Source organism: Heptranchias perlo, chromosome 19 (assembly GCF_035084215.1).
Source record: "Heptranchias perlo isolate sHepPer1 chromosome 19, sHepPer1.hap1, whole genome shotgun sequence".
NCBI lineage: Eukaryota > Metazoa > Chordata > Chondrichthyes > Hexanchiformes > Hexanchidae > Heptranchias > Heptranchias perlo.
In genome coordinates this window covers 51,340,533-51,364,302 of record NC_090343.1, presented here as the reverse complement: position 1 = coordinate 51,364,302, position 23,770 = coordinate 51,340,533, and the positions used below count along the sequence as shown (strand labels likewise).

Below are 23,770 nucleotides of genomic sequence, written 5' to 3'. Positions count from 1 at the left end.
CTTGGAGGGAGTGCAGCGTAGGTTTACTAGAATGATACCTGGACTTCAAGGGTTAAGTTACGAGGAGAGATTACACAAATGGGGGTTGTATTCTCTCGAGTTTCAAAGGTTAAGGGGTGATCTGATCGAAGTTTATAAGATATTAAGGGGAACAGATAGGGTGGATAGAGAGAAACTATTTCCGCTGGTTGGGGATTCTAGGAGTAGGGGGCACAGTCTAAAAATTAGAGCCAGACCTTTCAGGGACGAGATTAGAAAACATTTCTACACACAAAGGGTGGTAGAAGTTTGGAACTCTCTTCCGCAAACGGCAATTGATACCAGCTCAATTGCTAAATTTAAATGTGAGATAGATACCCTTTTGGCAACCAAAGGTATTAAGGGATATTGGCCAAAGGCAGGTATATGGAGTTAGATCACAGATCAGCCATGATCTTATCAAATGGCGGAGCAGGCACGAGGGGCTTCCTATGAGGGGGCATCTGGGTACAGGTGGTGAGGGGGCATCTGGGTACAGGTGGTGAGTGGGTATCTGGGTACAGGTGGTGAGGGGTATCTGGGTACAGAGGTGAGGCGTATCTGGGTACAGGGGGTGAGGGGTATCTGGGTACAGAGGTGAGGCGTATCTGGGTACAGGGGGTGAGGGGCATCTGGGTACAGAGGTGAGGCGTATCTGGGTACAGGGGGTGAGGGGCATCTGGGTACAGGGAGTGAGGGGCATCTCAGTACAGGGGTTGAGGAAGTACCTGGGTACAGGGGGTTAGGGTAACAGTGGGTGAGGGAGTATCTCGATGCTGTGAGCACTGCTTACACCTAGTGGGTAGATGAGTCCCTGCTTATGTTGCGTGGTATGGCCGTGTAGTTGCTGGCACTGTGGTATTTGAGGGGCTACACTGGTGCAGTGAGGGGATCTGTCGATGTGTCACTATTTATTTAGTGTTCTTGGAATCAATGCATTGCAGCAAAAAATCACATTGCTCCAAACACTCATCGCTGTGTTAGTGTGAGACTTTAATATCTAACTAACTCCCAGTACCAGTGACAGACCTGTCAGCACCAACACTACATTATGCTCTCTGCCACTCACAATGTACTCTCCACACTCAGCACATTTGGAAGGACAAACCCTATCATTGTACTGCAGGCTGTTTTTTACAGTACAGAAAGAGAGAAAGACTTTGGTAATGGTCGACTGGTGTTTTTGCGACCGGAAGGCTGTTTCCAGTGGGTTCCACAGGGCCTGGTATTAGGTCCTTTGCTTTTTGTGACACATCAATGATTTGGATTTGAATGTAGGGGGCATGATAAAGAAGTTTGCAGATGATGCAAAAATTGGCCGTGTGGTTGATAGTGAGGAGGAAAGCTGTAGACTGCAGGAAGATATCAATGGACTGGTCAGGTGGGCAGAAAAGTGGCAAATGGAGTTCAATCCGGAGAAGTGTGAGGTAATGCATTTGGGGAGGGCAAACAAGGCAAGGGAATACACAATAAATGGGAGGATACTGAGAGGTGTAGAGGAAGTGAGGGACCTTGGAGTGCATGTCCACAGATCCCTGAAGGTAGCAGGACAGGTAGAAAAGGTGGTTAAGAAGGCATACAGGATACTTTCCTTTATTAGCCGAGGCATAGAATATAAAAGCAGGGAGGTTATGCTAGAACTGTATAAAACACTAGTTAGGCCACAGCTTGAGTACTGTGTACAGTTCTGGTCACTAAATTACAGGAAGGATGTGATTGCACTGGAGAGGGTGCAGAGGAGATTTACGAGGATGTTGCCAGGACTGGAGAATTTTAGCTGTGAGGAAAGATTGGATAGGCTGGGATTGTTTTCTTTGGAACAGAGGAGGTTGAGGGAAGATTTAATTGAGGTGTATAAAATTATGACGGGGCTAGATAGAGTGGATAGGGAGGACCTATTTCCCTTAGCAGAGAGGTCAATAACCAGGGGGCATAGATTTAAAGTAATTGGGAGAAGGATTAGAGGGGAGCTGAGGAGGAAATTTTTCACCCAGAGGGTGGTGGGGGTCTGGAACTCACTGCCTGAAAGGGTGGCAGAGGCAGAAACCCTCAACTCATTTAAACAGTACTTGGATGAGCATTTGAAGTGCTGTAACCTACAGGGCTACGGACCAAGTGCTGGAAAGTGGGATTAAGCTGGATAGCTCTTTTTCAGCCAGCTCAGACACGATGGGCCGAATGACGACCTCCTGTGCCATAAATTTCTGAGATTCTATTATTTTATGACTTGCGTTTCTACAGCACCTTTCATGACGTCAGGACGCCCCTAAGTGTGTCACAGCCAATAAAGTACTTTCTTTTGAAGTGTAGTCACTGTAGTAATGTAGGAAATGCAGCAGCCAATTTGCGCACAGCAAGATCCCACGAACAGCAATGAGATAAATGACCAGATCATCCATTTTAGTGATGTTGGTTGAGGGATTAATATTGGCCAGGACATTTGATATTGCTGTGATCCTAGTGACTGTACCCCCCGTTCTGGCCGAGTTTGTGATGGGCTCCAGCCCAGCGTGCCCGTGAAAGCATTTGAAATGACGTTGGGTGCACGGAAAAATCCCAAAACTTGGCTAAAAAAATTCACCAGGACGGAGTCGACAAAACTGGGAGCAGCCCCGGCCAAGCTGGGACTTTAGGTCAGTTTGCTGTCAGACCATTGAACTGCTGTACTCTGACCAATGCCTCAATTTTAAAATTCTCATCATTGTTTTCAAATCCCTCATGGTCTCACCCCTCCCTATCTCTGTAACCTCCTACAACCCTCCGAGATCTCTGTAATCCTCCAATTCTGGCCTCTTGCGCATCCCCAATTTTAATCACTCCACCATTGGCGGCCGTGCCTTCAGCTGCCTAGACCCTAAACTCTGGAATTCCCTCCCTAAACCTCTCCGCCTCTCTATCTCTCTCTCCCCCTTTAAGTTGCTCCATAAAACCTACCTTTGACCAAGCTTTTGGTCACTTGTCCGAATATCTCCACGTGGCTCATGTCAAATTTTATTTGATAATCACTCCTGTGAAGCTCCTTGGGACTTCTTACTATGTTAAAGGCACTATATAAATGCCAGTTGTTGCTTATTCACCCAATACAGTGGAAAACTTGCTGCAGCTGTTAGGTCATCAGGGAAAAGTTCCATCTCACAGCTGCTCCCCCTTCTGTCGCGGAGTGACAGAGTCAGTGTCACACAGTGGAGTCTTGACCATTCCCTCAATCTGTAGGAGATGTGACTGTTTTAAATGTGCACTGAATGCACAGGGGGCAGCCTGTCCGGTGATGTCAGCTTGAAACAGATTTATCTTCTTCTCATAGTGTGTGTGCAGTGCCTTTGGGTTCTGCATCAGGCCAGCTTAGGGGTAACACTCTCGCCTCTGAGTCAGAAGGTCGTGGGTTTAAGCCCCACTCTAGAGACTTGAGCACATAATCTAGGCTGACACTCCCAGTGCAGTGCTGAGGCAGTGCTGCACTGTTGGAGGAGCCGTCTTTTGGATGAGACATTAAACTGAGGATCCCACTCAGAAGCAGCAGCTGTTGCACTCTGCAGAGAGTTCTCCTTTACTGCAGCCGTTTCTGATTCATGAGCTAACCCTGTCTTAATCCAGGCTGTGCAATTAAAAATGTGACACTGAATTTAGTATGGTGCTCAGTTTATATCCCCTCTCCTTACTGGGGTACAACTCTATATGTGTCAGCTGCCTCGTGGTACCCTACTCAAGTGACCTTCCTTCATGTGTGAGTCTAGACAGTGAGCAGTGACAGACTATACAACCAGGGGGCTTCACAGTCTAGACAGTGAGCAGTGACAGACTATGCGGCCAGGGGAGGTTCACAGTCTAGACAGTGAGCAGTGACAGACTATTCGACCAGGGGTGGTTCACAACTCTGTCCGATCCTTGCCCAGTTTCTGTATCCATGCCCTGTCCAGTAAGAGTCACTGGACTCTGATCAGCAGAGGTAACCTGGGCTGGTTTCTGCACTCTACACCAAGCACACTGAGACCAGTAGCACGAACCCAACAGTTGCCACTGGGCTGACATCAACTAAGTCAGGGTTGGAATGTGGGTCCTTGCTGATCTGTACAACTGAGGGGCATAATGAGTGAATCATTTACTCATTACGGGGGAGCTCGTTTCTTGTACGAATCAATCTTGATTTGCACACTGGGTCCTTGTACTATTTATTGTCCATTTTGTGCTCATCAAATTGAGCGATATTAGTGCAGGGGAATGGGACACTTTCCGGTTTAGGCACCGAGTGTCAGCATCAAACACTCCCAGGGCAGGCACAGCACGGGTTAGATACAGAGTAAAGCTCCCTCTACACTGTGTTTTAGGGGTCGGTGTTATGGTGAGTGTGTGTTGGAGGGGTCATGTTATCGTGAGTGTGTTGGAGGGGTCGGTGTTGGAGGAGCCGGTGTTATGATGGGTGTGTGCTGGAGGGGTTAGTGTTATGGTGAATATGTGATGGCGGGGTCGATGTTATGGTGAGTGTGCGTTGGAGGGGTCGGTGTTGCGGTGATCTTTTGTTGGAGGGGTCAGTGTTACGATCGTGTGTTGGAGGGGTCAGTGTTATGGTGCACATGTGTTGGAAGGGTCAGTGTTACGATGATCGTGTGTTGGAGGGTCAGTGTTATGGTGCACATGTGTTGGAGGGGTCAGTGTTACGATGATCGTGTGTTGGAGGGTCAGTGTTATGGTGCACATGTGTTGGAAGGGTCAGTGTTACGATGATCGTGTGTTGGAGGGTCAGTGTTATGGTGCACATGTGTTGGAAGGGTCAGTGTTACGATGATCGTGTGTTGGAGGGTCAGTGTTATGGTGCACATGTGTTGGAGGGGTCAGTGTTACGATCGTGTGTTGGAGGGGTCAGTGTTATGGTGCACATGTGTTGGAAGGGTCAGTGTTACGATGATCGTGTGTTGGAGGGTCAGTGTTATGGTGCACATGTGTTGGAGGGGTCAGTGTTACGATGATCGTGTGTTGGAGGGTCAGTGTTATGGTGCACATGTGTTGGAGGGTCAGTGTTATGGTGCACATGTGTTGGAGGGGTCAGTGTTACGATCGTGTGTTGGAGGGTCAGTGTTATGGTGCACATGTGTTGGAGGGTCAGTGTTATGGTGCACATGTGTTGGAGGGGTCAGTGTTACGATGATCGTGTGTTGGAGGGTCAGTGTTATGGTGCACATGTGTTGGAGGGGTCAGTGTTATTGTGCACATGTGTTGGAGGGGTCAGTGTTACGATCGTGTGTTGGAGGGGTCAGTGTTATTGTGCACATGTGTTGGAGGGGTCAGTGTTACGATCGTGTGTTGGAGGGGTCAGTGTTATTGTGCACATGTGTTGGAGGGGTCAGTGTTACGATCGTGTGTTGGAGGGGTCAGTGTTATGGTGCACATGTGTTGGAGGGGTCAGTGTTACGATCGTGTGTTGGAGGGGTCAGTGTTATGGTGCACATGTGTTGGAGGGGTCGGTGTTACGATGATCGTGTGCTGGAGGGTCGGTGTTATGGTGCACATGTGTTGGAGGGGTCGGTGTTATGGTGCACATGTGTTGGAGGGGTCGGTGTTACGATGATCGTGTGCTGGAGGGTCGGTGTTATGGTGCACATGTGTTGGAGGGGTCGGTGTTATGGTGCACATGTGTTGGAGGGGTCGGTGTTACGATGATCGTGTGCTGGAGGGTCAGTGTTATGGTGCACATGTGTTGGAGGGGTCGGTGTTATGATGTGCGAGTTGAAAGGCGATCGTGGTGGACAGGTCAGTGTTGCGATGATCTTACGATGTTTCCCTGTTTTGCAGAACCCCTGGAATATCATGATTAAGCACCGGCAAGTTGCCCGAAGGGGTCGCCGATCACAGATGGCGGTGAGGTAACGTGTTTTATTGATCGATATCTGTGTGTGTGAGTACAGTAGCCTCGTAGTTATGGAAACCCAGAGATCAGATCCCATCATGGCAATTTGGGAAACTGAAGTCCCAATAAATTTGGTAAATGTGGTTTAGCACCAGAAAATGACCATGGATGTTGTAAAAAGCCGACTGGTTCACTAATGTCCTTCACGGAAGGGAACCTGTCACCTTCGCCTGGTGTGGTCTACATGTGACTCCAGTCCCACACTACATGGCTGACTCTCAGGACAACCAGGGATGGGCAGTAAATACTGTGTGGCAACTGTCTCCCACAGTCCAAGCACAAACACATAGCTTCAGCCTCTGTATCTCTCTGGTCATGTATTTGACCAATGGGTGTAGTCTTCACTTGTTGTGCCATGTGTGTGAGAATCCATCTTTGAATCATAGAAAGGTTACAGCACGGAAGGAAACCAATCGGCCCATCGAGCGCACGCCGGCTCTCTGCACGAGCAATCCAGCTAGTCCCACTCCCCCGCCCTACCCCCGTAGCCCTGCAAATTTTTTCCTTTCAAGTACTTCTCCAGTTCCCTTTTGAAGGCCATGATTGAATCTGCCTCCACCACCCCCTCGGGCAGTGCATTCCAGATCCTAACCACTCGCTGTGTGAAAACGTTTTTCCTCATGTCACCTTTGGTTCTTTTGCCAATCACCTTAAATCTATGTCCTCTGGTTCTTGACCCTTCCACCAATGGGAACAGTTTCTCTCTATCTACTCTGTCTGGACCCTTCATGATTTTGAACACCTCTATCAAATCTCCTCGCAACCATCTCTGTTCCAAGGAGAACAACCCCAGCTTCTCCAGTCTATCCACGTAACTGAAGTCCCTCATCCCTGGAATCATTCTAGTAAATCTCTTCTGCACCCTCTCTAAGGCCTTCACATCTTTCCTAAGCTGCAGTGCCCAGAACTGGACACAATACTCCAGTTGTGGCTGAACCAGTGTTTTCTAAAGGTTCATCATGACTTCCTTGCTTTTGTACTCCATGCCTCTATTTATAAAGCCCAGGATCCCGTATGCTTTTTTAACCACTTTCTCAACCTGCCCTGCCACCTTCAACAATTTGTGTACATATACCCCCAGATCTCCCTATTCCTGTACCCCTTTCAGAATTGTGCCCTTGAGTTTATATTGCCTCTCCTCGTTCTTCCTACCGAAATACATCACCTCGCATTTTTCTGCGTTAAATTTCATCTGCCAAGTGTCCGCCCATTCAACCAGCCTGTCTGTATCCTCTGTGTCCTCCTCACTGTTTACTACCCTTCCAACTTTTGTGTCATCTGCAAATTTTGGAACTCTGCCCTGTATTCCCAAGTCCAAGTCATTAATATATATCAAGAAAAGCAGTGGTCCCAGCACTGACCCCTGGGGAACACCACTGTACACCTCCCTCCAGTCCGAAAAGCAACCGTTCACCATTACTCTCTGTTTCCTGTCACTTAGCCAATTCTGTATCCATGCTGTCACTGCCCCCTTTATTCCATGGGCTTCAATCTTGATGACAAGCCTATTATGCGGCACTTTATCAAATGCCTTTTGAAAGTCCACATCAACTGCATTGCCCTCATCAAAAAACTCTATCAGGTTAGTTAAACACGATTTGCCTTTAACAAATCCTGGCTTTCCCTAATCAATCCACACTTGTCCAAGTGACTGTTAATTCTGTCCTGGATTATTGTTTCTAAAAGTTTCCCCACCACCGAGGCTAAACTGGTTAAATAATAAGAGTATAGGGAGTTTAGAAAAAAAAGGTTTCTAAATATAATGGACGGGCAGCTGAGACCCATTGCCTGCAATTCCTGCGCCATTTGGAAACTTCAGGATGCTCCATGTGTCCTGGAGGGCCACGTGTTCAGGAAGTGCCTCCAGTTGCTCGAGCTCAAACTGAGGGTTTCTGAGCTTGAGGGGCGGCTGGAGTCACTGCAGAGAATAAGGGAGGCTGAAGGTTTCCTGGATCGTACGGTCCAGGATGTGGTCACCCCTCAGCCACAGAGTTCTGTCCCGGATTATCGTTTCTAAAAGTTTCCCCACCACTGAGGTTAAACTGACTGGCCTATAGTTGCTGGGTTTATCCTTACACCTTTTTTTGAACAATTGCAATTCTCCAGTCCTCTGGCACCACCCCTGTATCTACGGATGTTTGGAAGATTATGGCCAGTACCTCTGCAATTTCCACCCTTACTTCCCTCAGCAACCTAGGATGCATCCCATCCGGACCGGGTGATTTATCTACTTTAAGTACAGCTAGCCTTTCCAGTACCTCTTCTTTATCAATTTTTAGCCCATCCAGTATCTCACTATATCTTCCTTTACTGAGACTCTGGCAGCATCTTCTTCCTTGATAAAGGCAGATGCAAAGTATTCATTTAGTACCTCGGCCATCCCCTCTGCCTCCATGAGTAAATCTCCTTTATGGTCCCTTATCGGCCCCACCCCTCCTCTCACTACCCGTTTACTGTTTACATGGCTGTAGAAGACTTTTGGATTCCCTTTTATGTTGTCCGCCAGTTTATTCTCATACTCTCTCTTTGCCCCTCTTATTTCCTTTTTCACTTCCCCTCTGAACTTTCTGTATTCTGCCTGGTTCTCACATGTTATCAACCTGACATCTGTCATACGCCCCTTTTTTCCATTTCATCTTACTCACTATCTCTTTTGTCATCCAGGGAGCTCTGGCTTTAGTTGCCCTATCTTTCTCGCTTGTGGGAATGTACCTTGTCTGTACCCGAACCATCTCCTCTTTAAAGACTGTTCAATTACAGTTTTGCCTGCCAATCTTTGATTCCAATTTACCCGGGCCAGATTTGTTCTCATCCCATTAAAATTGGCTCTCCTCCAATTGAGTATTTTACTTTAGAGTGGTCTGTGTCCTTTTCCACAGCTATTCTAAACCTTATAATATGATTGCTGTTCCCTAAATGCTCCCCCCACTGACACTCCACTTGGCCCGCCTCATTCCCGAGAACCAGATCCAGCAATGCATCCTTCCTCGTTGGGCCAGAAACGTACTGGTTAAGAAAGTTATCCTGAACACATTTCAAAAATTCCTCCCCCTCTTTGCCCGTTATTATTATTGTTATCCCCGTTTATATTAGGATAGTTGAAGTCCCCCGTTATCACCACTCTATGGCTTTTGCACCTCTCTGTAATTTCCCTGTAAATTTGTTCCTCTGTATCCTTCCCATTAGTTGGTGGCCTATAGAATACACCCCGTAGTGTAATGGCACCCCTATTGTTTCTTAACTCTAACCAAATCGATTCTGTCCTCGGCCCCTCCAGGACATCCTCTCTCTCCAGCACTGCAATATTCTCCTTAATCAATACTGCCACCCTCCTTTCTTTCCTTCCCTATCTTTCCTGAACACCAGGTTTCAGGTCATCAAGTTTTCGGAGTCTTTGGAGGTCAGGAGGTGAATCCTGGGGAATTGATGGCCAAGAGCGGCAGTGACTGTTGAGACCAGAGTAGAGGTGTCCAGCAGGAAGAAACACTAGGAGTAGATTGACTATAGGTGGACTCGATGCCTCATCAACCACACCTGAAAGCAGCGGGAGCCTGTCGGTTTGCGGAGACTGATAGCTGGGTCTCCAGGCTCCGAGTGGGGAGCATAGAGGAATGGTTGACTGGGGGTTTGCCTGATCCACTGCTGACTCAGGATGTGCTCTGTGGGTTTGGGAGATTTTGAGAGGGCAGTGCTGGCTCCCACCACTCACTGCCTCTCCGAGTATCCGTCTCCTCTTTTCTGCCAAGTATTGCCCCACCCCATCATAACTCTCTAGAAAGCCCTATTCCACCCAAGGCTTGAATCTCATTGCCATATCTAGGGAGGCCCTTCTAACTAACTCCACATCCCCCACACACTACCGGATGGACAACGAGGTTTCTTCACTTGACAGGCCGTTAGGCTCTCAGCCCTGCTCTCCCTTTCTCCATACTCTGCTGGTCATTGCACCTCACACCTTCCCTCTCTTGTCCGTCCTAAGCTGTAAACATCCCTGCATCTCCTCCTCCTCACACCTCACTGTGCTGAGAACAAAACTCCTTGAATTGGCTCCTGATCGCATTCTTTACCAGAGGCTATAAGCAGGGAAGTCCTCACCTCCCTTGATCCTTCCTTTCTCTTGGTCTCATCGAATCACCACTTGGCCTACCGTGTCTTTTCTATTCATCCTTGGTGGCAAGGACCAGTGCTGTACCCTCTGGGTTTTCACTTTGGATTGAGGCAAAAGCACCTTCTGGTGTTCGGCAAATCCTTTGGTCACATTGTTGAACTTGGATTGCACACGGCAGGCTTTCACTAGGGCAGCCCCTTCTGCTGTGTTAAGGCTCCCTCAGCACTTTAAATAGGCTTCAGAAACATTCTATTTGAGCCTTGTACTTGGTGTAAGTAGAAACTGGTGGGTATCTGCGAGCGCAATTTTTATTTCCCTTGGGAGTTCTGTTGTCCATCGTACTCGCGTTGTGGGATGGGAATGGGATTCCACATATACGCCTGAATACGAAGGGGACTACACAATATCGGGATGTGGAGTGTACTATTAAAAGGTATTTTTGTCGCAAAAGGATGAAATGTCACACTGTCTCCTTTCTTCACAGTTTCACCAATCCAAACATATCCATGGACCTGTTGCGAGCTGTTCTGCAGCCTCACATCAATGAAGAGATCCGTGCTGTAATCAACAAATACACCAAGGTAAGCCTTCCCAGGCCACTGTGCTCTTGCAATTCAATGGCTGTATATAGTCTGTGTGTCCAGCTCTCTGGGTGTGTTACGCTGTATATAGTCTGTGTGTCCAGCTCTCTGGGTGTGTTACGCTGTATATAGTCTGTGTGTCCAGCTCTCTGGGTGTGTTACGCTGTATATAGCCTGTGTGTCCAGCTCTCTGCGTTATGCTGAATATAGCCTGTGTGTCCAGCTCTCTGCGTTACGTTGAATATAGCCTGTGTCTCCAGCTCTCTGTGTTACGCTATAGTCTGTGTCCTGCTCTCTGCGTTACGCTGTATATAGTCTGTGTCCTGCTCTCTGGCTGTGTTACGCTGTGTATAGTCTGTGTCCTGCTCTCTGCGTTACGCTATAGTCTGTGTCCTGCTCTCTGTTACGCTGTATATAGTCTGTGTGTCCTCTCCTCTCTGCATTATGCTGTATATAGTCTGTGTGTCCTGCTCTCTGTTACGCTGTATATAGTCTGTGTGTCCTCTCCTCTCTGCATTATGCTGTATATAGTCTGTGTGTCCTGCTCTTTGGGTGTGTTACTCTGTATATAGTCTGTTTGTCCTGCTCTTTGAGCAGGTGACGCTGTATATAGTCTGTTTGTCCTGCTCTCTGCGTTACGCTGTATATAGTCTGTGTCCTGCTTTCTGTATTACTCTGTATATAGTCTGTGTGTCCTGCTGTCTGCGTTGAAGGAACTAGTATTTGGATTCAGAGTGCTCTCTGGTATGTGTTTGCCTTTTCTCTGCTTTTGTTCCTGACCGAAATGGTTTTCAGTTTTTCCAGAAGGCTGCGTGGAATGTGAAGGAGAATATTGGGGAAGATGTGGATCCTGAGCAGCTGGTGCAGGAAACCTGTAAAAACTGTTTGGAACAGGTAGGCAAATGGTGGAGGGGGGGATGGGGGAAGAGGAGAGGGGAGGATGGGATGGGATGGGGGAAGAGGAGAGGGGGAGGGGGAGGGGTGGGCGGGCAGGCGATCACCCTGATCGAGCAGATGGGGCTGTTCCTGTCACATGGTGCCCCTAGTGTCTCTGCTGATTATATCGTACAGTGCGGAATATCTGGGTTACACCTGAATCCTTCCAGCACACAGGGTGCAACTTTAGGATTAGTACTGGGAACGGAAAACACGGGGATAGAAGAATTTTTATTCTGCAAATGGTTATTAGGATACGGAATGCTTCCCCACTAATGAAGATTGTCAATCATAACGTTTGAGGGACCTGGATAATCAGTGAATGGAGAATAACATTGATGGTTAGGGAGACAGGCCAGGAAATGGGATGAGAGTGCAGAGCTCCGCTGGATGTAGAGGCACCATGAGCCAAGTGAGCACCTCCTGTGCAGTAATTTCTCATATTGTGGTTGCACGGTAGGGAATTACTTGGTGGGGAGTAGGACCCTTTTGTTCTTTCTTGTAACCGTGAGCTAGCAATGCCTTATCCCCTCTCCCTGCTGCAGGCTAAGATGATGTATTCAGATGGAGGGAAGATGATTACCAAACCCGTTGGAGAGCTTTCTGCCACCAAGGTAAGCTCAGATTTTACATTAGTGAGCACAGAGATTACCCGAATATAACTGGAACCCTGCTCCACTGAGAGCCAGGCCAGCTGTGGATCAGTGGAAAAAGACCAACCTTGTTTCTTACCATATGGAATACTGCACCGGGCTAACCGCTCCCTCAGTAGTGGCCAGAGAGCTGTTTACTGTAACCACGCTGCCACCATCCAGATCCTGATTCCGTCCAGCACAAGTGGGGTCAGCTTCACCTCTTCTTGGGCACGTCATGGGGCGGATCTGCTTGAATGGGTCCTTCCCGTTAGTCGGAGAGTGTCCCCAATGGGCTGGTATGGAGGAGTCCGCAGTCTGGACACTGTCTTAACAGCTGGAGGGAGTGAAAGGTCTGGGGGAGTAAACGGACACTCTGAGGCCATGTTTCAGAGGGACTTTGAAAGCTTGTGGATTGTAACAGATTGAGCTGTGCCCCTGAAGACTGACCGAGGTATACTTTTGTAATAAAAGTGCGTGTTATTCTTTTTATCCAGTTAAACATTGGATAGTTTCAATCAGTTCAGTTTTGTTTTGACTTCTAAAAATGTGGCTTGAAAGCTGAGTGCATTCTTCAGGACTGCCCGTGTCCCATTCACCATTATATGGCCGAAACATACCTTTGAAACAGGAAGGTGACACCTTCTGGAGAGAGTCATACACGCATTCATTGTTAATGGCCAGGCTGAATCAGTGGAACATCACCCGGCTTCTCGTATTTACTCTGTTTCAGTACAGTGTTGGTGGATCTCCCATGGCATTGCTCACAGGATGGTACAGGATACAATGGAGCTCCAGCACAACCTAGTGGATGCAGCCTGCCACTGCAGCGTGACCAGGACCTGTTTACATAGGGAATTCCCACTACATGGGCATTTTCAATGTTAAATGTTAACAGTAAAAGGTGTGACCAAAAACAGTGACAACCGGTAGTGAGATTTGTGAACAGGAAATGCCTGCATTCATATATTTATAGATATGCAATGTGTCACTACACTTTGTATTTCTTTTTCCTCTCGTGAATACACTGACTCATGTTGGAGTGTCATTCATGGATATCAGCAGTCCTACAGTGTCTCCCACAAGTGGCTGCTCCTCATGTGTGAGCTAGACAGTGAGTGTTGGCAGGCTATTCCACAACACAGGACATCATCGCTGATCCCAATTTTGTCTAAACACGTTTGCTACCAGTTGGGGTCACTGCATACTGACCAGGAGTGAAAGACCTGGCTCTTTTTCTGCCCGCATCACAGCCTGGGGACACTGAGGCTAAGTAGTGGCAAGTATATAGGATATACTTGCCTTCGAGGGGGTGCAGCGAAGGTTCACTAGATTGATTCCTGGGATGAGAGGGTTGTCCTATGAGGAGAGGGTGAGTAGAATGGACCTATATTCTCTGGAGCTTAGAAGAATGAGAGGTGATCTCATTGAAACATACAAGATTCTGAGGGGGCTTGACAGGGTAGAGGCTGAGAGGACGTTTGCCCTGGCTGGGGAGTCTAGAACTAGAGGGCATAGTCTCAGGATAAGGGGTCGGCCATTTAGGACTGAGATGAGGAGGAATTTCTTCACTCAGAGGGTGGTGATCCTGTGGAATTCTCTACCACAGAAGGCTGTGGAGGCCAAGTCACTGAATATATTTAAGAAGGAGCTAGATAGATTTCTAGGCACAAAAAGCATCAAGGTGTATGGGTAGAGAGCGGGAATATGGTATTGAGATAGAGGATCAGCCATGATCATATTGAATGGCAGAGCAGGCCCAAAGGGCTGAATGGCCTACTCCTGCTCCTATTTTCTATGTTTCTATGTTATGATGGAGGGAAGGTCATTGATGAAGTGGCTGAAGATGGTTGGGCCTAGGACACTGCCCTGAGGAACTCCTGCAGCAATGTCCTGGGGCTGAGATGATTGGCCTCCAACAACCACTACCATGTTCCTTTGTGCTAGGTATGACTCCAGCCACTGGAGAGTTTTCCCCGATTCCCATTGACTTCAATTTTACTAGGGCTCCTTGGTGCCACACTCGGTCAAATGCTGCCTTGAGGTCAAGGGCAGTCACTCTCACCTCACCTCTGGAATTCAGCTCTTTTGTCCATGTTTGGACCAAGGCTGTAATGAGGTCTGGAGCCAAGTGGTCCTGGCGGAACCCAAACTGAGCATCGGTGAGCAGGTTATTGGTGAGTAAGTGCTGCTTGATAGCACTGTCGACGACACCTTCCATCACTTTTAGAGTAGACTGATGGGGTGGTAATTGGCCGGATTGGATTTGTCCTGCTTTTTGTGGACAGGACATACCTGGGCAATTTTCCACATTGTCGGGTCGATGCCAGTGTTGTAGCTGTACTGGAACAGCTTGGCTCAAGGTACGGCTAGTTCTGGAGCACAAGTCTTCAGCACTACAGCCGGGATGTTGTCGGGGCCCATAGCCTTTGCTGTATCCATTGCACTCAGCTGTTTCTTGATATCACGTGGAGTGAATCGAATTGGCTGAAGACTGGCTTCTGTGATGGTGGGGATATCGGGAGACAGTCGAGATGGATCATCCACTCAGATCAGCCATGGCTCAGTGGTAGCACTCTCGCCAGTGATTCAGAAGGTCGTGGGTTCAAGTCCCACTCCAGAGAGGCTGTTTTTTGGATGAGATGTTAAACAGAATCTGCCCCCTCAGGCAGATGTGAAAGATCCCATTGCACTATTCGAAGAAGAGCAGGGGAGTTCACCCCAGTGCCCTGGCCAATGTGTATGCCTCAACCAACATGACTAAAACAGATTATCTGGTCATTATCTCATTGCTGTTTGTGGGATCTTGCTGTGCGCAAATTGGCTGTCACGTTTCCTACATTACAACAATGACTACACTTCAAAAGGTGTAAAACGCTTTAGGATGCTGTGAGATGGTGGAAGGCACTATATAAATGAAAGTTTTTCTTTCTTTATATGTATCTTCGAGCTTAGAAGTGTGGTATTATAATGTAAAATGTGTCTTATTGCAGCGTGCACGGCAAATGGAGGACGATCTGAGCCAGAGAGGGAGTCCAATCCCAAAGAAGGTCAGCGTGAGTGATGTTATTGGGAATGAGAAGGTCAGAAACAAGGGTTGAGGTTTGTGGGAGTTTGGGAATGGGATAGCAGACAGCATCTGCTAAGCAAGGTGGCAAGCTTGCTTTTCCAGGTTTCTCCCCTCCTCTTCTGGAGCCCCTGACCCCTGCTTGGATGGAGTTTGTGGGCACTGACTGCACCTTACCTGAACGGCTGCTCTTCAGGTGTAAGCCCAAAGAGTGAGTGCTGGCAGGCTTTCTGACCAAGGGAAGCATCCCAGTCGGGCCTCATCTTGTTCTCAGCTGATGCCCACAATTTCTAGCGGAGTTGTCTGGATAGTGGCCACCAGTTTAGACCATGTAACTCAATTCCAGCCCAGGAACTGAACTCGGGACATTCTGCCCTGTACAGATTAGTGCAACAACAGGGCAAGGTGACAAGTTGATGTAGCTCTGTGAGGGATGGAAAGGTACCACACACCCAATACAAGGCATTCAGTATCGTGCACATCAGAAAACCTGATCATCTTTTGCCAGCAGTCATTGATCTCAGAGAATCTTACAGCACAGAAGAAGGCCATTCGGCCTGTGCCGTCTCTTTGAAAGAGCTGTCCAATTTAGTCCCACACCCCAGCTTTTCCCCATAACCCTGCAAATTAGCCCTCTTCAAGTACATGTCCAATTGCCTTTTGAAAGTTCCTGTGGAATCTGATTCCACCGCCCTTTCAGGAAGTGTGTTCCAGATCGTAACAACCCTCTGTGTGAAAAAAATCTCCTCATTTCTCCTCGAGTTATAGAGTCATAGAGTTATACAGCACGGATAGAGGCCCTTCGGCCCATCGTGTCCGCGCCGGCCATCAAGCCCTGTCTACTCTAATCCCATATTCCAGCATTTGGTCCGTAGCCTTGTATGCTATGGCATTTCAAGTGCTCATCCAAATGCTTCTTGAATGTTGTGAGGGTTCCTGCCTCCACAACCCTTTCAGGCAGTGAGTTCCAGACTCCAACCACCCTCTGGGTGAAAAAGTTCTTTCTCAAATCCCCTCTAAACCTCCCGCCTTTTACCTTGAATCTATATCCCCTTGTTATAGAACCCTCAACGAAGGGAAAAAGCTCCTTAGTATCCATCCTATCTGTGCCCCTCATAATTTTGTACACCTCAATCATGTCCCCCCTCAGCCTCCTCTGCTCCAAGGAAAACAAACCCAATCTTCCCAGTCTCTCTTCATAGCTGAAGCGCTCCAGCCCTGGTAACATCCTGGTGAATCTCCTCTGCACCCTCTCCAAAGCGATCACATCCTTCCTGTAGTGTGGCGACCAGAACTGCACACAGTACTCCAGCTGTGGCCTAACCAGTGTTTTATACAGCTCCATCATAACCTCCTTGCTCTTATATTCTATGCCTCGGCTAATAAAGGCAAGTATCCCATATGCCTTCTTTACCACCTTATCTACCTGTTCCGCCGCCTTCAGGGATCTGTGAACTTGCACACCAAGATCCCTCTGACCCTCTGTCTTGCCTAGGGTCCTCCCATTCATTGTGTATTCCCTTGCCTTGTTAGTCCCTCCAAAGTGCATCACCTCGCACTTTTCCGGGTTAAATTCCATTTGCCACTGTTCCGCCCATCTGACCAACCCATCTATATCGTCCTGCAGACTGAGGCTATCCTCCTCGCTATTTACCACCCTACCAATTTTTGTATCATCAGCGAACTTACTGATCATACCTTTTACATTCATATCCAAGTCATTAATGTAGACCACAAACAGCAAGGGACCCAGCACCGATCCCTGTGGTACCCCACTGGCCACAGGCTTCCAGTCACAAAAACAACCTTCGACCATCACCCTCTGCCTTCTGCCACTAAGCCAGTTTTGTATCCAAAGTGCCAAGGCACCCTGGATTCCATGGGCTCGTACCTTCTTGACCAGTCTCCTGTGGGGGACTTTATCGAAGGCCTTACTGAAATCCATGTATACCACATCCACTGCGTTACCCTCATCCACACGCCTAGTCACCCCCTCAAAAAATTCAATCAAATTAGTCAGACATGATCTTCCCTTGACAAAGCCATGTTGACTATCCCTGATTAATCCTTGCTTCTCCAAGTGGAGACTAATTTTGTCCTTCAGAATTTTTTCCAATAATTTTCCTACCACTGATGTTAGGCTCACTGGCCTGTAGTTCCCTGGTTTTTCCCTACTCCCCTTCTTGAATAATGGTACTACATTAGCGGTTCTCCAGTCCTCTGGCACATCCCCTGTGGCCAGAGAGGTTCTGAATATATGTGTCAGAGACCCCGCAATCTCCTCCTTTGCCTCACACAGTAGCCTGGGATACATTTCGTCCGGGCCTGGGGATTTATCCATTTTTAGGCCTGCTAAAACCGCCAATACCTCCTCCCGCTCGATGTTAATATGTTCGAGTATATCACAGTCCCCCTGCCGTATTTCTATGTCTACATCGTCCTTCTCCATAGTGAAAACAGATGCAAAAAATTCATTTAGAACCCCTCCTACATCTGCCGGCTCCACACACAGATTGCCATTTTTGTCCCTAATGGGCCCTATTTTTTCCCTAGTCATCCTCTTACCCTTTATATACTTATAAAACATCTTAGGATTTTCCTTTATTTTGCTCGCCAGTGTTATTTCATGGCCCCTCCTTGATCTCCTAATTTCTTTTTTAAGTATCCCCCTGCACTTTTTGTACTCCTCTAGGGCTTCCTCCGTCTTTAGCCTTTTGTATCTGCCAAAAGCCCTCCTATTTTTCCTAATCCATTCTCGTATATCCCCTGACATCCAAGGTTCCCTGGAGTTCTTGGAACCACCCTTGACCTTTACGGGAACATGTTGCCATTGTATGGTCTCAATCTCCCTGCTGAAAGACTCCCATTGCTCCGATGCGGATTTTCCTACAAGCTGCTGAACCCAGTCCATTTTGGCCAGATCCTGCCTTATCCTATTAAAATCGGCCTTCCCCCAATTTAGAACCTTTATTTCCGGCTCCTCCCTGTCCTTTTCCATGACCACCTTAAATCTCACCGAATTATGGTCACTGTCACCAAAGTGCTCACCTACTAGCACTTCTTCCACTTGGCCGGCCACATTCCCTAGAATTAGGTCCAGTACCGCCCCCTCTCTTGTAGGACTTTCTACATGCTGGCTCAAAAAGCTCTCCTGGATGCACGTTAAGAATTTTGTACCCTCTAAGCCTTTTACACTCTGAGTATCCCAGTTAATATTGGGGAAGTTGAAGTCCCCCACTATTATTACCCTATTATTTGCACAATTTTCTGAGATTTGCCTACATATCTGTTCCTCTATCTCCCCCTGACTGTTTGGGGGTCTATCGTACACTCCCATCAAAGTGCTTGCCCCCTTTTTGTTTTTAAGCTCCACCCATATGGCCTCATTAGAGGAACCTGCTAATATATCATCCCTCCTTATGGCAGTAATTGATTCTTTAATTAATATTGCGACCCCCCCCTCCTCTTATACCTCCCCCTCTGTCTCGCCTGAAGATTCTGTACCCCGGAATATTGAGCTGCCAGTCTTGCCCCTCCCTCAACCATGTCTCTGTGACAGCAACAATATCATACTCCCATGTGTTTATCAACACCTTCAGTTCATCCACCTTATTCGCAAGACTCCTTGCATTAAAATAGATGCCATCCAGCCTTGCCCTCACATATTTGCCCTGTCTTCCAAGCTGACTTGTTTTTTTCTCTATATTTGACTGCACATCACCCCCTATTGTAGCTCCACTCTGTATCCCATCCCCCTGCCAAGTTAGTTTAAACCCCCCCCAACAGTGCTAGTTCTTTTGCCAATTATTTTAAATTTGTCCTCTGGTTACCGACCCACTTGCCAGAGGAAACAGTTTCTCCCTATTTGCTCTATCAAAACCCTTCATAATTTTGAATACCTCTATTGGGTCTCCCCTTAACCTTCTCTGCTCTAAGAATAATCCCAGCTTCTCCAGTCTCTCCACATAACTGAATGGACAGGCAGTTTTAATATATTGGTGTAATACCAGTACATTGTACGGTTTTGGCTACAGTTGCCGAGTGATTGTGGCACAGGATTAATGGCACAGAAGTCGGGAGTTCAAATCCAACAGCAAATTGTGAAATTGAATTCAATGGTTCTGGTTATTTTGCCATTTTGTTGTAAAAGGAAGTCATGATGAACCTTTGTGAAACACTGGTTCGACATCAACTGGAGTATTGTGTCCAGTTCTGGACACCGCACTTTAGGAAAGATGTGAAGGCCTTAGAAAGGGTGCAGAAGAGATTTACTAGAATGATTCTAGGAATGAGGGACTTTAGTTACGTGGATAGACTGGAGAAGCTGGGGTTGTTCTCCTTGGAACAGAGACGGTTGAGAGGAGATTTGATAGAGGTGTTCAAAATCATGAAGGGTCCAGACAGAGTAGGTAGAGAGAAACTGTTCCCATTGGTGGAAGGGTCAAGAACCAGAGGACATAGATTTAAGGTGATTGGCAAAAGAACCAAAGGTGACATGAGGAAAAACTTTTTCACGCAGCGAGTGGTTCGGATCTGGAATGCACTGCCCGAGGGGGTGGTGGAGGCAGATTCAATCATGGCCTTCAAAAGGGAACTGGATAAGTTTTTTTTTTATTCGTTCACGGGATGTGGGCGTCGCTGGCGAGGCCAGCATTTATTGCCCATCCCTAATTGCCCTCGAGAAGGTGGTGGTGAGCCGCCTTCTTGAACCGCTGCAGTCCGTGTGGTGACGGTTCTCCCACAGTGCTGTTCGGAAGGGAGTTCCAGGATTTTGACCCAGCGACGATGAAGGAACGGCGATATATTTCCAAGTCGGGATGGTGTGTGACTTGGAGGGGAACGTGCAGGTGGTGTTGTTCCCATGCGCCTGCTGCTCTTGTCCTTCTAGGTGGTAGAGGTCGCGGGTTTGGGAGGTGCTGTCGAAGAAGCCTTGGCGAGTTGCTGCAGTGCATCCTGTGGATGGTGCACACTGCAGCCACAGTGCGCCGGTGGTGAAGGGAGTGAATGTTTAGGGTGGTGGATGGGGTGCCAATCAAGCGGGCTGCTTTATCTTGGATGGTGTCGAGCTTCTTGAGTGTTGTTGGAGCTGCACTCATCCAGGCAAGTGGAGAGTATTCCATCACACTCCTGACTTGTGCTTTGTAGATGGTGGAAAGGCTTTGGGGAGTCAGGAGGTGAGTCACTCGCCGCAGAATACCCAGCCTCTGACCTGCTCTCGTCGCCACAGTATTTATATGGCTGGTCCAGTTAAGTTTCTGGTCAATGGTGACCCCCAGGATGTTGATGGTGGGGGATTCGGCGATGGTAATGCCGTTGAATGTCAAGGGGAGGTGGTTAGACTCTCTCTTGTTGGAGATGGTCATTGCCTGGCACTTATCTGGCGCAAATGTTACTTGCCACTTATGAGCCCAAGCCTGGATGTTGTCCAGGTCTTGCTGCATGTAGGCTCGGACTGCTTCATTATCTGAGGGGTTGCGAATGGAACTGAACACTGTGCAGTCATCAGCGAACATCCCCATTTCTGACCTTATGATGGAGGGAAGGTCACTGATGAAGCAGCTGAAGATGGTTGGGCCTAGGACACTGCCCTGAGGAACTCCTGCAGCAATGCCCTGGGGCTGAGATGATTGGCCTCCAACAACCACTACCATCTTCCTTTGTGCTAGGTATGACTCCAGCCACTGGAGAGTTTTCCCCCTGATTCCCATTGACGTCAATTTTACTAGGGCTCCTTGGTGCCACACTCGGTCAAATGCTGCCTTGATGTCAAGGGCAGTCACTCTCACCTCACCTCTGGAATTCAGCTCTTTTGTCCATGTTTGGACCAAGGCTGTAATGAGGTCTGGAGCCGAGTGGTCCTGGCGGAACCCAAACTGAGCATCGGTGAGCAGGTTATTGGTGAGTAAGTGCCGCTTGATAGCACTGTTGACGACACCTTCCATCACTTTGCTGATGATTGAGAGTAGACTGATGGGGCGGTAATTGGCTGGATTGGATTTGTCCTGCTTTTTGTGGACAGGACATACCTGGGCAATTTTCCACATTGTCGGGTAGATGCCAGTGTTGTAGCTGTACTGGAACAGCTTGGCTAGTGGCACAGCTAGTTCTGGAGCACAAGTCTTCAGCACTACAGCCGGGATGTTGTCGGGGCCCCTAGCCTTTGCTGTATCCAGTGCACTCAGCCGTTTCTTGATATCACGTGGAGTGAATCGAATTGGCCGAAGACTGGCTTCCGTGATGGTGGGGATAACGGGAGGAGGCTGAGATGGATCATCCACTCGGCACTTCTGGCTGAAGATGGTTGCAAACGCTTCAGTACTTGAAAGGAATAAATTTGCAGGGCTATGGGGATTGGGCGAGGGAGTGGGACTAGCTGGATTGTTCTTGCAGAGAGCCGACTGGTCTCCTTCTGTGCTGTAACCTTTTTATCATTCTATAACCCAACTGTTTCACTAATGTCCTTCAGGGAGGGAACCTGCTGTCCTTAGCCGGTCTGGGCCTACATGTGACCCATATCATGTGGTTGACTCTATGCCCTCAGACAATAATGCTGCCTGACCAGTGTCACCCACATCCCAAGGATGAGGTATTGCCCTTTCACCTCCCTTCTGTACAGACGTCCCGAACTGACCTCGGTTTCGAGAGGTTACACCTGCGTCACTACCTCAGTGATTGGCTAGTCTGTGGAGACAATCCCAGTCACTGGGTCTACACCATTTTTGGTCTCCTCAGAAACCAGGCTAACCCACAGTTCAGCTGCCCCGGGCATCCGTGCCCACTGGAGGTCACCGACGGTGGCAAGTCCAGTGTGGACCGTACAATGTCGGGCAAGCAGCAGACGATGACGCAGCAGACGGTGAGCAGGGTCATGATACACCTCTACACCCAACTCGATCCCGTGGTAGAAGCTGGAAACACTGAGATGTGTAAAGGTTTAAACAAATTGGACTTGTTCTTTTACAGAGGAAAGGACGACCACCTGGACACCTGATCTCATTTGACCGGACCACCCCAAGTGCCGCTGTGTGAGTACAGTTCCGCTAGAGCACGGCTGTCCTCTCTCATGGTTAGGGTGGAAGGGAATTGGTTCAACTCCCACCTACAACTGACTGCTTTTCCACTAGTTTTCCTGCAGATTACTTTTGGGAATGATTGTAAACCTAAAGTAATGATGATAAACCTTTTTCCCTCAGTTTCACTGGCTCGGTAACAGTTAGTGGTCCCCACAAGAGCACAACTGTGACAGTTGACGGGTGTGTTCAGGGGGAGGGCTGTTTCTTACTCCAGGTTACAGTATCCCGTGTTCGGGGGTCTGTTTCTCACTCCAGGTTACAGTATCCCGTGTTCAGGGGTCTGTTTCTCACTCCAGGTTACAGTATCCCGTGTTCAGGGGTCTGTTTCTCACTCCAAGTTACAGTATCCCGTGTTCAGGGCAGGGGGGTGGGCTGTTTCTCACTCCAGGTTACAGTATCCTGTGCTTGGGGGGCTCAGGTTGCCGTACATTCAGGACCAAAAAATGTTTTGTGTGTTTAATGGATCAAGTATTGTGACCCTACCCCAAAGACATTGTGTTGAATTAAAAGAATACAGTGGCGAGGATGGAGCTAGCCTTTCTCCGGCAGCCACGCTCAGAGCTTGTGTTTCGAACTAGGGGGTGCCTGGAGCAGCCTTCTACTGCCAACTGCTCGAGGGATATTTCCAATGCTGAGAAAAATCTGCCGGTGTTAACTGGCTGTTTGACTTTGGAGGGCATCACAGCAGCGTCCTTTCTAGGGCTGTGCCTGGGTGGAGTTTGGTGTGAGTCAAGAACAGGGTTGTGTAAAGGTAAGAAAGTTTTCAAAACCCCACAGTGCTGTTATCAGAAAGGCTCTAACATCTCTCTCTCTCTCTCTCTCTCTCTCTCTCTCTCTCTCAGCTCAAAGGTGAAGTACACTGAGCCAATCAAACGGGAAGGACCTAAGGTAATGCTTTCAGCTTGTGCCAGCCTCTCTAACTGGAATTTGAAATGTTATTTATTTTTTTGCAAATAAATGTCTCCAGTTCCTCCTCCCCCAATTGAAGGCACTGACCCATTCCACACCACCCTCTTGTGAGCCTAGATAGTGGGTGTCAGTGGGCTAATTGACTGTGGAGGGCATCACAGCAGTTCCCAATATTGTCCTCGGCTTGTTTCCCAGGGGTTAATGGAACCTGATTATTGTGTTTGAAAGGGAAATCTATTAGAGTTTTTTGAGGATGTAACTAGCAGGGTAGATAAAGGGGAGCCAGTGGATATCATATATTTGGATTTTCAAAAGACATTCGATAAGGTGCCTCATGAACAGTTGTTACACAAGATAAGGGCTCATGGGGTTGGGGGTAATATATTAGCATGGATAGAGGATTGGTTAATGGACAGAAAACGGAGAGTAGGGTCATTTTCAGGTTGGCAGGCTGTAACTAGTGGGGTGCTGCAAGGATCAGTGCTTGGGCCTCAGCTATTTCCAATCTGTATTAATGACTTAGATGAAGGGACCGAGTGTAATG

At 48.1% G+C, this 23,770-nt stretch overlaps 1 protein-coding gene across 2 annotated transcripts in view; it reads left to right on the top strand.

Annotated features, from left to right (window-relative positions):
* LOC137335509 (deoxynucleotidyltransferase terminal-interacting protein 1) overlaps window positions 1-23,770 on the top strand; it is a 40,038-nt gene that overhangs the window by 6,050 nt on the left and 10,218 nt on the right. Inside the window, exons 2-8 of one of the 2 annotated variants that reach the window (XM_068000847.1) lie at window positions 5,806-5,876; window positions 10,513-10,609; window positions 11,405-11,503; window positions 12,091-12,159; window positions 15,171-15,227; window positions 22,208-22,269; window positions 23,160-23,205. In XM_068000847.1, the coding sequence (XP_067856948.1) occupies window positions 5,806-5,876; window positions 10,513-10,609; window positions 11,405-11,503; window positions 12,091-12,159; window positions 15,171-15,227; window positions 22,208-22,269; window positions 23,160-23,205 (501 nt within the window). The remainder of the gene's footprint in view (window positions 1-5,805; window positions 5,877-10,512; window positions 10,610-11,404; window positions 11,504-12,090; window positions 12,160-15,170; window positions 15,228-22,207; window positions 22,270-23,159; window positions 23,206-23,770) is intronic. The other variant, XM_068000848.1, reaches the window with a different exon arrangement.